Source organism: Mycetomoellerius zeteki, unplaced genomic scaffold (genome assembly GCF_001594055.1).
Source record: "Mycetomoellerius zeteki isolate Tzet28-1 unplaced genomic scaffold, Tzet1.0 scaffold128, whole genome shotgun sequence".
In the NCBI taxonomy this organism is placed as follows: Eukaryota; Metazoa; Arthropoda; class Insecta; order Hymenoptera; family Formicidae; genus Mycetomoellerius; species Mycetomoellerius zeteki.
In genome coordinates, this window is record NW_017256212.1 from 922,554 (window position 1) to 937,361 (window position 14,808).

General features: G+C 37.3%; 1 protein-coding gene across 1 annotated transcript in view; it reads right to left on the reverse strand.

Moving 5' to 3' along the window:
* The window catches only part of LOC108731432 (hemicentin-2), a 112,934-nt gene extending 106,926 nt beyond the window's left edge, over window positions 1-6,008 (reverse strand). Inside the window, exon 1 of the mRNA XM_018461765.1 lies at window positions 4,426-6,008. Within this exon, the coding sequence (XP_018317267.1) occupies window positions 4,426-4,534 (109 nt within the window). The 5' untranslated portion in view covers window positions 4,535-6,008. The remainder of the gene's footprint in view (window positions 1-4,425) is intronic.
* Window positions 6,009-14,808: the final 8,800 nt, after the last annotated feature.

The window sequence follows — 14,808 nt, forward strand, 5'->3', positions numbered from 1 at the left end:
AAAAAAATTAATTACAACGATTCAGTAGTTGTAATTTCGAAAATTTCGAATTTTTGTTGGAAAGGGCTGTTAGAGACGTTATTGTTAGAAACGGACTCCAAAGTCTACAACGAATGTATACTGACTCTAGGAAATAAATTAATAATCTACGCGAAATAATTAAAAAGAATTCTCGTTCACAAGAACTAAAAAAAAAAATAAAATATTTTTAGAAATATAAAAAAGAAACTATTCACGTTTGAATATTTTATACACATAAAAGATACATGTTTCATAAAAATCTTTGAATTTTTTTCACATTGAGCTCCTCTTTCTCCTGCTATTATGTTTCAACCACTGATGGTCTGCGGCGATTTGTGGGAGCTCTCATTTCCGTCCTACGAATCTGAAATAAAAAAAAATCCAAATTCGTTTTACTTGTTAAATGTTTTTTTTGTATTGAACCACTAAAACGTGGAAAATACAAAATGGCAGCCTGTCAAAGTAAAAGTATCGATGTTTATCGAGTTTAACTTTTACTATGACAGGCTACCATTTTGTCGTTTTCATTCATTGAGGCATTTTAGTGGTTCAATATCAACAACAGCATTCAACGAATAAAACGAACTTTGATTTTTTTATACGTATTTCAGGTTCATAGGACGGAAATGAGAGCTGCCATAAATCACCGCAGACCATCATTGGTTGAATAATAAAGGATCCAATATGACCACAAAAATTCAGAGATGTTCATGAAACATATATATTTAGGTATATCTTTTATGTCTTAAAAGTTTAAAACGTGAATAAATAGTTTTCCTAAATATTTTATGTAAAAAAGTTCTTAAAAATACTTCATTCTTACAGCTCTTATTGTTAGACGAGAATTCTCGCATCTTTAAAATAGATAAATAAAAAGAAATGTGTTTATCTCACAAGATATTTTTGAAATGAAAGATACAAAAGTTGGTATTATATTTTGAATATAACCAAAAATTTTTGAAAAAGTTATTAAAGGTTGATGCTAAGCTGTCTCTATTGGGGGATTTAGATTTTTTTTAAACTTTGTATATGTAAAAAAATAGGTTGTTTTTAAAACGGACTAGATTCTGTAACATATTTTTTATATATATTGTAATAGTGAAAACTGTTATGCAGTTTCTATTAAAACGTTAGCTTGCCATGGTAAGCTCTGGTTTATATTTTACGATGCAGCATGTTTGTAAAAACATAGCGTAAAAAGATCCTCTTTATACTACAAAGTACATTTCTCAATGATGTGCACATTAAAGTTGGTCTTTCTGGTTTTTGCGGTTTCAGTTATTTACCGAAAGTGCACGCTGCATACAGTACTAGATGTTAAAAACCACACAACGCTATAAAAATAAACATATCACTCATCACCGGCATTTACTCACCGTTTTTTTAACGTACTGGACTATGAGATTAGTCTCATTAGGGAGAAATCGAATGTCATTATTTCACGACGCCGGAACGTGGCAAAATAGATGCATCTGGCCTTATGCTATGCGAATAAACACGAAAGCATCGTTAATTAACACGACGCGTTAGTTACGCGTGTGCTGCGTACACGTCGTGTCGGTTGTCTTTTGCCGCTAGCAACACCTGTTGAAGTAGAAGTCAGACGAACCTTATGAAAACATAGGCTAACGTTTCGCCACGCTGTGAAATAATTGTATAACGAAGTCGAGTAATTTCGATCGTAATTAAGTGCCTTTGAATCAGCAACAATTGCAAGAACTTGCTTATATTACGCGTGTATGAAATTTGTTGTCGATAACAATATATATATATATATACTTTATTTTCTCCGAAAGCACTCTGAAATTTCTTCCAAGGCAACGGCGGACCATGAAATTTGCTTGAAGAAAGTTTTGAGGCATCAACTTGCCGCGATCGATTCTAACGCATCTCTTATACTATACATAAATTGCATGCGCGATTGCATTTCTCTATGAAATAACCGAAGATTACTTGTTACATTTTTGTTCCTTCCAGAACCCAAGGGCGGATTTTCTGTCTCCTACATTTCTTTATCAATTAAATCTAATTTATTGAGAAACGACGTTTACTCATTTACTTATACTTTTCCGCAATAATATATATTCATGTAATTGGAATGATAAATGTTATGAGTGTTATTACAATTGACTCATTGTCAATCATAAATGTGTACGTACATTAACCATAAATACCACAACTATAAATCTATTATTGAATTAGCAATCCCTATATTTATAGGGAATAGGCTCAGTGATTGTCAATTATAGCTAACATTTGCTCCTCTGGTCATCCAATATGTCATCAGTGATGATTTGAATATTCCCAGATATTCCTACTATTACACTACTCTCTCAATAAATATAGACATTGAAGATAGTCACTGAATCACCAGAGTTAAAATTTGCGAAAATGTCAAAGGGTGTTCGCTCTTTGTTACAAAATACCAGTGTCATTAATGAAAATCAATAATTGTGTATACTCCAGATTATAGACTATCGGAATTAAATTGAAAAGGAAAACGATTTATTGGTATTTATGTATGTAACATTTATAATAAAAACAAAATAAAGACGAAAATAGATGGCACGATCGTTCGAAAATTTTTTCAAAGGAACTTCGCAAAAGTGCAGAATTGGCGTCACATTATTTTCGCTCTTGCAGCCGAACAAGCTCGAACTCCGCTATTGAAACTCCAATTTTTTTCTCTTCACGTCCCCACTGTAGAACATCCTTTTTTATCGCGCAGCTATAAATTTAAGAGGGGCTTAACGCCGTGGTTTAATTAAACTAGTTTAGCCGTCATTCTCTTCCCTAAGCCTTCTCCTACGTGCTGTGCCTGAATCGATTGGATACCTTCGTCCTACAATTTTCTTTATCGTTAATCCAGCAGGATGTTAAATTAATTTTAGGTAGCGCATATTACCTACAAAGCGCCAAGTATAATAAGATGCGCGCATAGCGAAATGGACACGATGGCAAAAGTTTTCTAATAATCTATCCGCGAAAGTTTCTCATCTACTCTTCCCGCTATTTTAAATACAACAAGCAGTCAATAATGCTGGAAAAATATGTAATTATATTTTTAGTTTGGTTACGTCAGACATTAGATTATTAATATAGTATCGCTCATCGTCCGAGGATAGTTATAAGGTAACTTCAACATTAGTTTCCTGCTTCGTAAAAGATCTTTGACATTTACGAGCTCACTACGTTTACGGTTTTAGTAATTTATGAAGATTTAAATGCTGTCTATATATTAATGATATAATTTTATTGCTATCTATATTAATGATATAATTTTGACGTAATTGACGTATTTTCAGAAACTTTTTCATATTCGAAAAAGAAAGAGAAGAAAAGAGATTATTCATAAATCGTATATAATATTAATTAGATTCTAAAAATTACTCTAAATTTGAATAATATTGAAGATGATTAATTTGAATAATTGTTTAAAATTGCTCTTGTTCTCTAAAATCTGTTTTTCCTTGTTCTCTACGTTACTTTGAAATCGCGTACGCGTATGTCATTTGATGAACACAATTACGACTATGTAATAGTGCGAGAGATTTTAATCACAGAACAGTATTCATATCGCTAATGATATGCATAAACCATGGCTGCGTACCAGTCGAATTAAAATTCTTACAATTATGATTTACATTGAAGATCCGACTGCGATAAAATAACCTGTCGTGTGTGTTATTTTAATTTTTCAATACTCGTATGTAACTGTCGGCGTCGCGACACATTGCACACTCCGTAGTGCCTCAAGGACAGTTTCGATGAGTGCGAAGTGCCCGTTTAATTATGGGACATCGGAGAACCTTGCTAATGATATTCAGAAGCACCTTTCCATTTATATCCCCCTTTATCGACTACATCATACTTGAGTTTCGTGGAGTCGATGTTCTCGAGGGCAAAGCCGGAACGCGGTCGAGCAAAATTTCCTCGGATGAAGTCGACGATAATAATCCGCTGTTTAAAGTTCATAACAACCTCGTGACGAGGGACCGTGGAGATTTGATTTAATTCGTCGCGTCACGATCTTCGATCCGCAAAATACTACGTGGCGCGGCATGGAATCTTAAATATAGAATATCTTGACACTTTTATTGTAGTGAAATTCCTAGGCGTATAGAAAAGTATAGAAGTACTATAATATTTTATGACGAAAGAATTTTCTGTTATCTAGAGAAATTTTAACTTTTGTGTGATGAATAACATATCATGCGTGATGGCACAACATAGTACAGTGCCAACTAGCGTTTCTAACAAATTCTCCCGTGTTATTGATACACCAGCAAACCGGCACATTTGTCGGTTGCAAGCACCTCGTGCTTCGACTCCGACGTACCGAAAGGGTTAAGCTCAGTTGTAAATCAGACATAACTAGTGACGTAACGGAGCGATATTACTCACTTGGCTTATCCAGATCGGATAGTTCCACAGGCGGCGAGTATGCGGCTACCAAGACCAGCATCGTCGTCGTCGTTGTCACGACACTCCACCACCGCCACCTCCACCACATTTTGTCCCCCTTTCACGTGCACTGCACACACCCTCGACCCCCTAACGGTCGGCGGCCCCCCCCTTCAGTCGTTACGTTGTCTCACGGCCGTTGCGAGCTGGCGCTAATTGCAACTCTCGACGTTGCTGCCGTTCTCGTCGTTGATGCCGTTGTCGTTGATGTTGCTTCTGCTGCTGCTGCATTGCGCTGCCATCCACATCGTCCACTGCTCTTTGCTGTCGTTGTTGCTACCGTAGCCGTCGTCATGAACCGACATGCCACGTAGCCGTCCCCTATCTATCTTGTTGCTCACCTATCCGTCGTCATTTAATGAGACTGGCTATTGGTCTTTTGAGATTCTCAAGAATGAAATCTCTAACGACGATGCATGCTATCGCCATACGGTGTTCCCATCTTATTCAACGATCTTCGTTCTTCTCTCTCCTATCATGTAAGATTCTTCTTTTCAGATGGAACGATTTGAGCGCGCGATCGATCTCTCCGGCAGATTTTCCGATGTAGACGTAATTCTTCAAACGCAGATATCACGAGTAGTTGAAACTTTATCCGCTTCGCGCCATTTACGCCGTTTGTTATCCCTTTTTTTTTATTCCATGACCGATGCGTTCTGTCAGGGAAATTTTTCGCCACTACAGGATTCCATGGAGCATGTTGGGCGAACGGATGATCACTGGATTTGTCGGATAAACGGATCCGTAACGGAGCGAAGTCTCTCCTGACAGGCTCTGAGTGGCGATTGTAGTTTTATCGTTGTAGAATACAAGTTCCTTTCGAAGGCGATTTCCTACAAATTCTGAGCGCCTCTGTCTCTACGTCTGTCGCGAATTCCGCTAACGCGTTCAATCGCACAATAAATCTCCGCGGAATGAGACAAGATATCCACTGGGCCTTTTGAAAGCTGAACTTGCAAAGTCGACGTGTCTCGATATTCCGATAGTTGAAACTTCAGCACGACATACGTTCAACTGCAATTGTGATCTGCGGCCCAATAAATGTTCAAAACAACTCAGAAAGTTTATTTGCGACACCACGCGTTCGAAAATAAAAAGATTCAATGCGAAGATAAATTTTAGGACACTCGTAAAAATCATTCGTCTCAAAATCGAATAATTTCTTCTAAACTTTGTGCAAGTGGTGAAATGGAATAAAGCTGTTTGTCCGCTAACTATCGAGATTATGCGGATGTCGAAAATTTCGAAACGATCGAAACGTGGAACAAATACGAGTATATCATCTCTCTTTACCACTGATTGTATTTCCTGCTATATTTCGTTTTTATATTTCGGCACATTGGTCTCATCGAACAACAGTCGAATCAATGATGAATTGCGTGGCGAAGTTATACTCAACGCATCGACACTGTCGATTAAAATGCCGCAAATAGACTTCAGTAACGCGCGTTGCTGATTAATTGAACATAGTGCGACACAGGAATTGCAGTGTTTTATACTTGGAGCCGTCCGTAGGGCCGATCAAGGGCGTCGATCTTTTCGCACTTACCCCTCGATCTCGAGACGACTAAGCGTGCACCGAGCGAGCATGTGCGTTACGCACGCACTTGTAAGTCGATCGTACATTCACCCGAAAAGATGAATTCTCAAAAGCAGCATTTAAAAAAAAGGTTAAGTGAAGACTCGCGAAATCCACTCGCATTAACTTCAGTTTAAACACCGGGGAAAACGCGATCTCGCCACCGCGTTCTTTGCTGATCGTAACTTCCGGATCATTGATCGGCACTTACAAAGCAAGATAATCGCGAAGTCGCGAAGATAATCTGTGGACGACCCATGGATGATGACACCACGCGTTTTTGCTCCGATTTTGATTCATAGATCACCTGCCCGCGTCGCGTACCGTCGTGAGGCGTACGATAATAAACCTCCCTCGCGATGAAGCCACATCGAGTCCTGACCCGCGGCGGCTCGGTACTGAAACCATTGAATATCGCGAGGAACCCTCGCGAGCCGTGTCGGCTTTCTCCGCTCGTGCTCGGCCATCTTCGGACGCTCGCGCCGTCCGTCCCGTTCTGGACCGCAGCTTTGTCCTCCGCCTCTCGCTCGCTCGTGCGTTTTGCTCCGAAACTCCCACATTCAGCGCGCATCTCCCGTCTTCGTCGCGGAGACCGCTATGATTTACAGGCGCAGCTAATGAGTCGCCATAATCGCCACGCGGTCCAGGCACGGATATGCGTGAACGTAAGATTTTCGGCAGAAACATGGTAGAATGCGACACGAAAGTCAGTAGTGGGACAGAATGTCAGGGTCGTTACATTCTTACGAAATTAATGAGGTTTCGTGACAGGAGAAGAAATTCTTGCTTAAAGGAATTGAACTGACTTTCAAAACGTAGATTTCACCGAGAAAACGAACGCGGAATGTAAAATATGTGATGTTTCCTAATTAACGTATCCAATCAACTTGATTACGTCCTGCTATTCGTATATTTCCAATACTTCTTTTCCCACCGGATTTATAGACCTCGAAGATCTATAGAACTTGCGTGTACTTGTTGAAAGAGGATATTGCACATAACGATAAATATGTCCTCCAAGAATGAGAACATGTACTTACGTCATAGAGTGTGTTCATGAAAACTGATAGTTCGTGCGTATCTGGCGCATGCACGAGATAACGGCCCTCGAAGCTTCATGACTCTCTCTACGAGAACTCGCTCCAATCACGATAAATTCCGGCTTTCGTGTTTCCATCGCTATCGGCAATCGCCTGCAAATCACTTCCTAATCCTCATCGAGTAGGTATCTACGAAGGTACCCTTCCTAAATCCGCTTTGAATGTTCAAGAATGTTCCTATATAGGTACGTGTCCTATATCGTTATTTTCTCATCTGCCATACAATGTCACTTAAATATTGACTTTTCTTTTATCTCGGACTTTAATAATATGTAATAAAATGTGCAACTAAACTTTGTATGATATTATATACCGGGCGGTATTTACTTTTGCAACTAGAAATTATAAGCTAATATTTTCTCTCAAAAATTCAAATATTTTTCTTGCATCGACTATTCCGTTGCGTTCGCTTTTCAAATATAATTACATGAGAGTCATATTAAAATAAACACGGTGAATAAGAAGTTTCTTGCGAATGTATTATTAACATATTATTTTATTAATTATTTTATTAATTATTAATTGATGAAAAAAAACGATCACATTAAATGATATTTAGACATTGTTATGTTAATACCTATTTTCATATTTTAGTAAATTTTATATATTAATTCATGATTATATATTAGATTTTATTATATATGCGATTCCATGCACACAGAAAATCGATATACAATAATAAACAATATTTAATAACGTTTATGCATCCTAATTACATCAATATCCGAAGCCAATCATAATTGACGTATATACATCGCTATTTACCTAACGTTTCGTAACCTTGATGAAGTTATGCATTCTAATTGACGCAACATTGATCTAAAATATTTGTACGAATAAATATTTCATTATCGTTAGTAATAAAATATAAACCAAAACATTACGTTTCAATGTATTTGAATTATAAAAGCACAAACATTATTTAGAGGACATAACTAGTTCGATCGATTTGACGAAGTGTGGTGACACGTAGGTAATCGATTCTCGGGTCATTGATCCGAAACTAGCGAATTAATATCCCGCTGAAAATAACTCTTGACATATACAATAAAGTACAATCTCCTTTTAATTAAAGGTTTTTCCTCACGGATAGATTTTTCCTGTAGTTGCATTCCTTAACGTTTTGGAATATCCAGCCAACGCGTTTCGCTTAGTCCACGTCAAAAGAGCATCTTGATATATAACGTTGATATTTTTCATATTAACAATACGCACACGTGTTACTTATGCACGCGGCCGTAAAACCGTGCGCTTCTACATCGAGTTAAAAGTAATCGTTCAAAGAGGCGCAATCGGCGGTCCTCATCTACCACATGCACACAAACTGGACGCAGCGTGCTTCGTTTCATCCCGAATCGCCGATATTTTACATCAGGCACAGAGCCTGCTTTCATGGATGCCCGGCGAATTGGAACTCGACACCGCGTCATGCATCATGGTACATCGTCGGACACCCAGGCTGTTAACCCAAAGCGTAAGCTGGATACGATGTTATAGGCTTCCCTGTGTACTCTTCGACTTGTCGAATAAACCATGAAGCCTGTCAGTCACATTGCCTCCTCGTCTTCCCGACCACCAACGCTTTCGCGTCTCTCAATGGAATCTGAAAATCGGGTTTTACCCGTCGTTCGACAGGTGCCACAAAGGCAATCGATTATACCGCGCGGGTCTGAGAGCGGACTCCAATTCGGATATCTTAATTGCACGCCCTCTCATTTTTGCTTTGATAACTACATTTTAATTCCCGTCTTTATACACGCTCGGACTTTAATGACGACAGTGGTTGCGATCGATACACAACGACGAGTACCGAAGAAAGTGCCTCCTCGCCCTCTTCAACGATATTAAGTACACATTTTCCAATTACTCGCGCCAAAAGAAAACACGTGCCAACTTGACATTCCCTCTCGATCGTTACGATTGAGGCTCGTTAAGTCGGCTTTCCAATAATACATAAAAAAATATACGTAAAATATTTGTTGAAAGCTACGGTAAGCTACAATGTACTTCGATATGAATGTCGCGCGATTTAGCCACGCACTTCTCTTCTTACCGTACCATTTAACAAATAATCTCGACGTTCGTGCGCTTTCCACTGTCTATTGTGCTCGCAAATCACTCGCATCCTTGTGAATAATGGTCCCGTGTCTCTTATTACTGCGATTTTCGCAGAGTCACAATAATGCTCTCTTTGCGGTGTTGTGAAAAAAAAAGAAGAATCCAGATTCCTAAAATCTCTCTAGTAGAGTGGAGGCGAGCGTTGGGATGCGAAAGCGCAGCGTTTCTGTTCGATCATAAGCGCGTCATTAATCACCGGACTAATGGCTCTCACTATTTCCACTATTGTCGCCATTATCGACAAAATCGATCGGGGAAATGGAAAACCGCCCCGTTCGTTTGTTTCGCCTGAAAGAAACGAGCGGGTTGGCTAAGTAGAGGGTGAGAAACACTCGATGGTCCCGTAACAGTTAACGATGGAGCGAGATGGCCGGGGAGTAACGCGAATGGCGTAGGGAACGGGAAGGGCCGTTCCAGAATTTATGCTGGTGTTTACGCGAAGTGGACGGCCTTCCATAGTGCGAAACGTGATGGGTAAGGATAGTTATTACGATCTATCGAACTACCGTCTTTCGTCGAAGAGACGGAAAATTTTGTCTCGTCTTTTTAGATCAGTTTGTTGTATTTCCTGCATGTATCTTGCACCGCTATGCGATTTTTCTCTCTTTATTCCGAAACAATTATTGGAAAAAAATAGACGAGAAAAATGGCGAATCGGCGCCGATTTTCAGAGTTATGACCAAGTTTTTCTTAACTTTCTAAGGACTAGGTACGTCGAGGCGGCAATGTTCCTGAATATCCATTACTTCGTGCAATTTCCAGAACCCCCCGGCCGCAATCAGAGAAGGAAAATGACTGCCCTAATGTAATTTTACGAGATTTCCGTCTTTTGCGTCCGGAAGTTTCCTGATTTAGCGTCGAATGTTCTCGGACGCTGTATCCCTTTGGTTTTTAGTTATGAAGTATTTTAAAATGAATTATCAGTATGAACCGCGCGCTAGCGGAACAGACGTTATTGAACTGGGCCGTGGTAAAAGTTATGAATTACTTCTGGAGAAGTAGCAAAGTCGGGCGAACTTTCGTGTAGCCGAAATCAAGTTTAACATCAACTTACGCCACGTTTCACACTTACGTTTCTCTGAGATATCACTTCAGATTCCACTAGCCATATGTTCGTATGAGAATTTCGGTTTTTGCCGAAAAACCTCATACATCAAAATTCATTGCTCCTTTATCACTTACATTGCCGTAACTCTCAGAAACTGCCGTTACAACTTTAGACCAACTATTGCATAATTAAACGTAACGTTAAAACTGCACGGTCCATCGTGCAACGTAATTCACGAAACGATATCAAAATTAAATTTCACAGCGTTGTTTTTATTGGTTTTTTCGTATGCACAAATTATTATCGTGCGATTCATCTGAAATATTTTAACGTCCATACTTTTTTGCATTTGTTTGAGTAACCTGCGGCGAGGGACATGGCAAAAAGGTGTGAAAGGCGAGAGATGCCGCGATCACCTCATGAAAAACGTGTTCGGGCAACGATAATGGAAGACAAGGCGTGCTACGAATATCACGTTCTTTCGCACGAAGCGATCTGCATCTTCGTTACACCTGCGCCGCCCCATGAGAATCCGTGGACAAACCACGCATTATGCAGATAACGCGTTGTTCGATGAACGAAAATCATGTGGTCTCACCTTCGGCTCTCTCCCTTTCCTCTTGTCCCATTACGAGTCCCGCATTTTTACGAGAAAGAAAGGCGGAACTGTCAAATGCATACTTCATATGCGTTGGGCGTATTAACTGTTCGACGGGTTACCTCTTTTTCTCGGAAATACAAATTCGCGAAAACTATTGTTCGCTTTTGATAAATATTGGTCAGCATGAGCGTATATACTATATCCTATACGTCGCAGTTAAGCTAAACTCCAACAGAGAGAGAGAGAGAAAACGAGTTTTATATTTTTATTTTTACATTTAACTGTAAACCTCTATCGGTATTATTTTTACTCAACCAGCTTTCAATTTCGAAATATGTGTTTGGTATTAAACGTGTTACAAAACGAAGAAATCATCATACAATAGTGGAAAAACAAGCGCAGGTGGATTGATATAATAGAGAATGAAAGAAAAGAACGGGAAATAGCAAGAATCGGAAACAAAGTACGAAAAGGGTGAAATAAAGGCAACCTTTCACCAAGGATTCTGCGGCTACTGACTTCACTGGTTGTTTCAAGACCCTTCTACTCCCAGGGCTTTCTCCTTAACGAGAAACGACTTGTCCTCGTTACCACACTAGGAAAACAGGGATCAAGAGAAATGTAAGCGGGAAAGATGCTTCCTTCTGAACCGAAGGATTTGTAGAACCCGTGAAAAAATTAGTTACTCATAAGGCGGTAACGTCTTTGCTTTTCTGAAAAGCAAAGACGTTACCATTGACAATACACGTTTGCTTTATGCAAATACTTTGTAAAGGTTTTGTACGCATATATGAATGACCATATGTATATGATGGAAATTTAAATTGTAAAATTTAGAAATAGCTTAAAAATTTTAATTATTCTTGCAGATATGTATGTTACTTAACTTATTGCAATTTCAATTAAAATAAATTTAGAATTAATATATAAGATTAAGAAATAATTTCTCAACTATAAGAAAATAATTTGTTAGAAAAGAAACATTTTTCTTATAAAAACAAATGTTAGATATAAATCGAAAAGGAAATGTCTTTTGTATTTATCTAAAATAAGTAATTGAGATAAATAATATTGCGCTTTTTACAAAAAGGACAAGAAAACGATTGCGATGTGAAATAGGAAAATGAAAAACAAAAGTGTTTCAAGTTGTGATTACCCTCCCAATAGCGAACAGCTATTATTGGTTCTTCGAAGTGTAACAGTGTGTGACGATCATGGTCGATCAATACTTACGCACAGTTATATCTTGCGAACCAATAGTATTACGCCGAAATAATAAAACGATGGTGTAAAATTGAGTGAAAGAAGTATTCTCAAATGTTTTTTTTTGGACGTCTTCTCGTCAGAAAAAGAATTATTATTATTTATATCGCTAATTCTCTTCTAATATTATTTTTGTGTGAAATGTGTTTTATATGATTTAATATTCAATATAAATATTAAAAAGAGAACTAGAAGACTAAAAAGACTGTTCGATATAGTAAATACAGTCCCTATTTTTTTTACACAGAATTATGTCGTAAACATATTTTACTTTTATACATATTTAACTTTTCCGTAACGCTGTAAAGTTAAATTTACTATAAAAGACAGTTTTACTCAATAAAACTTCAGTTTTATCATGATACAGAGTCGCGATATTGGGACACATGAGTTACACCTGCTGCGGAACTTAAATAAAGATAGAAGTAAGATAACAAAAGAAACGAAGGAATTCGCACGAAATAAGAAAAACGCTATTTTCATTAGATATTATGAAAAGGTTATATATATTTTCTACTTTTTTAAATTTAATATATAAAATAAAGAAGTTCCTTCTTATATATTTTTATAAAAGACAATTTTTATAAAATACGATTCAAAAAATGATGTTGATCCATTAATTACAGTGTAATTTATTTAATTAATTACGAGATTGCATATTATTAATACCGAATTATATGAAATATCGATTAGCCGGAGCTATATTAACCGCAGCTTTTATCACTCCACTAACTTAATTAGCAATCTTATAATAGATTGAAAAGGCAATAAATAACATGGTGGGAGATCATAATATCAATATTCAGGTAAGTATTAGCAGAGATATTAAGATGTTCTATATAACTGTTCTATCTAACTGTTTAATATAAATACGTCAAATTCTTGAAGGAAAATGCTGTATAACTATTCACTGATATATAGATTCCTGCAACATCCAGAGCAACATTAGTTCATAAATGTTGCAGCATATAAATATAAATGCTACTTTTTCAGTTAATTCTCCACATCGGTAAAACACTTATCATTAGCAATGATATATACATGCTAGAATTGCATAGCAGAAATGTCACCATCAACACTGAGAAAAATGATGTGATTGGATTAAATAGTAATTCTGGTGAAAAGTAGACGAATCAGAATTTTCTAATTAAATCAACTAGAATTCTAAATTAAGATAATAGAATTCTGATTGATATAATTATTCTGGTAAAAATAAGAATTCTAGATTTTACCAGAAATATTGTATCCATCAGAATTCCGGTTATCTCAACCAGAATTCTAATAAATTTAACCAGAAAATTTTGATTCGTTCATTTTCAACCAAAATTTTTTTTTATGAATTAAGCACTATATATTCGTACTCTAAATATAATATCTGTAACGTAATCTTTCTTTATTCAATCAGTAAACACAGTCAATTTCTAGATTAATCCTGAGACGATGGTTCCAAATTTACTACCAGCACTGAAAATGCTATAGTTTACGTTACGTGTACTATAGATTTTCAGTATATACTGACAGTCAATTTTGAAACACAACCGAGATACAGGCCCAATAAATGTTCAGAACGTGTGTTGACCATTATGTTAAAGTACACGTCTGGTACATGTCGGTGAAAAGATCCATTCCGTCGTTGCTTCCGGATTTCGCGAACCCTCAAATTTCAGTGCATCGTTTCAGTCTCCATACAATCTGAGGCTCGTGCTGCATATCCGCACGCGTGTAGTACGCGGTTTCCGTGCGCGGTCGTGCACCGGTCGCGTTATACAACGCGATTCCGCGCGCTTGCAACATCATTACGCCATGCATCAGATAAAAGCGTAATTAAAGGGTTTGCGCTTATACGCGGGCGCCATGTTACGCCGACAGGCATTGGAAGGGTGCAACAAAACGGGCTTCGCGAATGGCGCGAGAAAGAGATAGAAAGATTAGATAGACGTACAAAGAGAGAGAAAGAGAGAAGAAGCGGAGAAGGCGAGACAGAGAACCGGTAAATTTTAAAACATGGCACAGATTACGTACAATAGCGGCGTAGCCTGTAATAATAAATTGTCATCGATGGTTGATGTTAAACAACCGTGCCATGCACACCGTAAATCATGAATTCGACTGGACATTTTCGTCAGTGCGGCGAAGAACAGGATTATATATAAAAAAAATTAGCGAACATATGATGAACATTCGAATAAAATACGATGCGACATTGAATAATTCCTCGTAACGAAATTTGTAACGAATTTTGTAACGTTAAACGATATTTGTCAATATCTTAATTATTTAATTCTAAAATATGAATAAAACAACGGACGATATTCCAGAGATAATGAATTTTTCAAGGAAATAACCTTTGATTTTAAACGTGCAATTGGTGCTTAATTATTAAATAATAATCTCAGAGAATTTTCATCAGGATTGATTTTATCGAATTTCAATTAATTGATGTTTTATCTCATCTCTTTAGTTATTAACTATTCGTGATATAATACAATTTTATATATATTTTTTAAGATAATATTTTTATTAATATTTTATATATCAAAAAAATGTAATATATTATTTTTGTCTACTTAACCTAAGTATCTTTATTTTGCGATGAACATCATTTAGGATACTC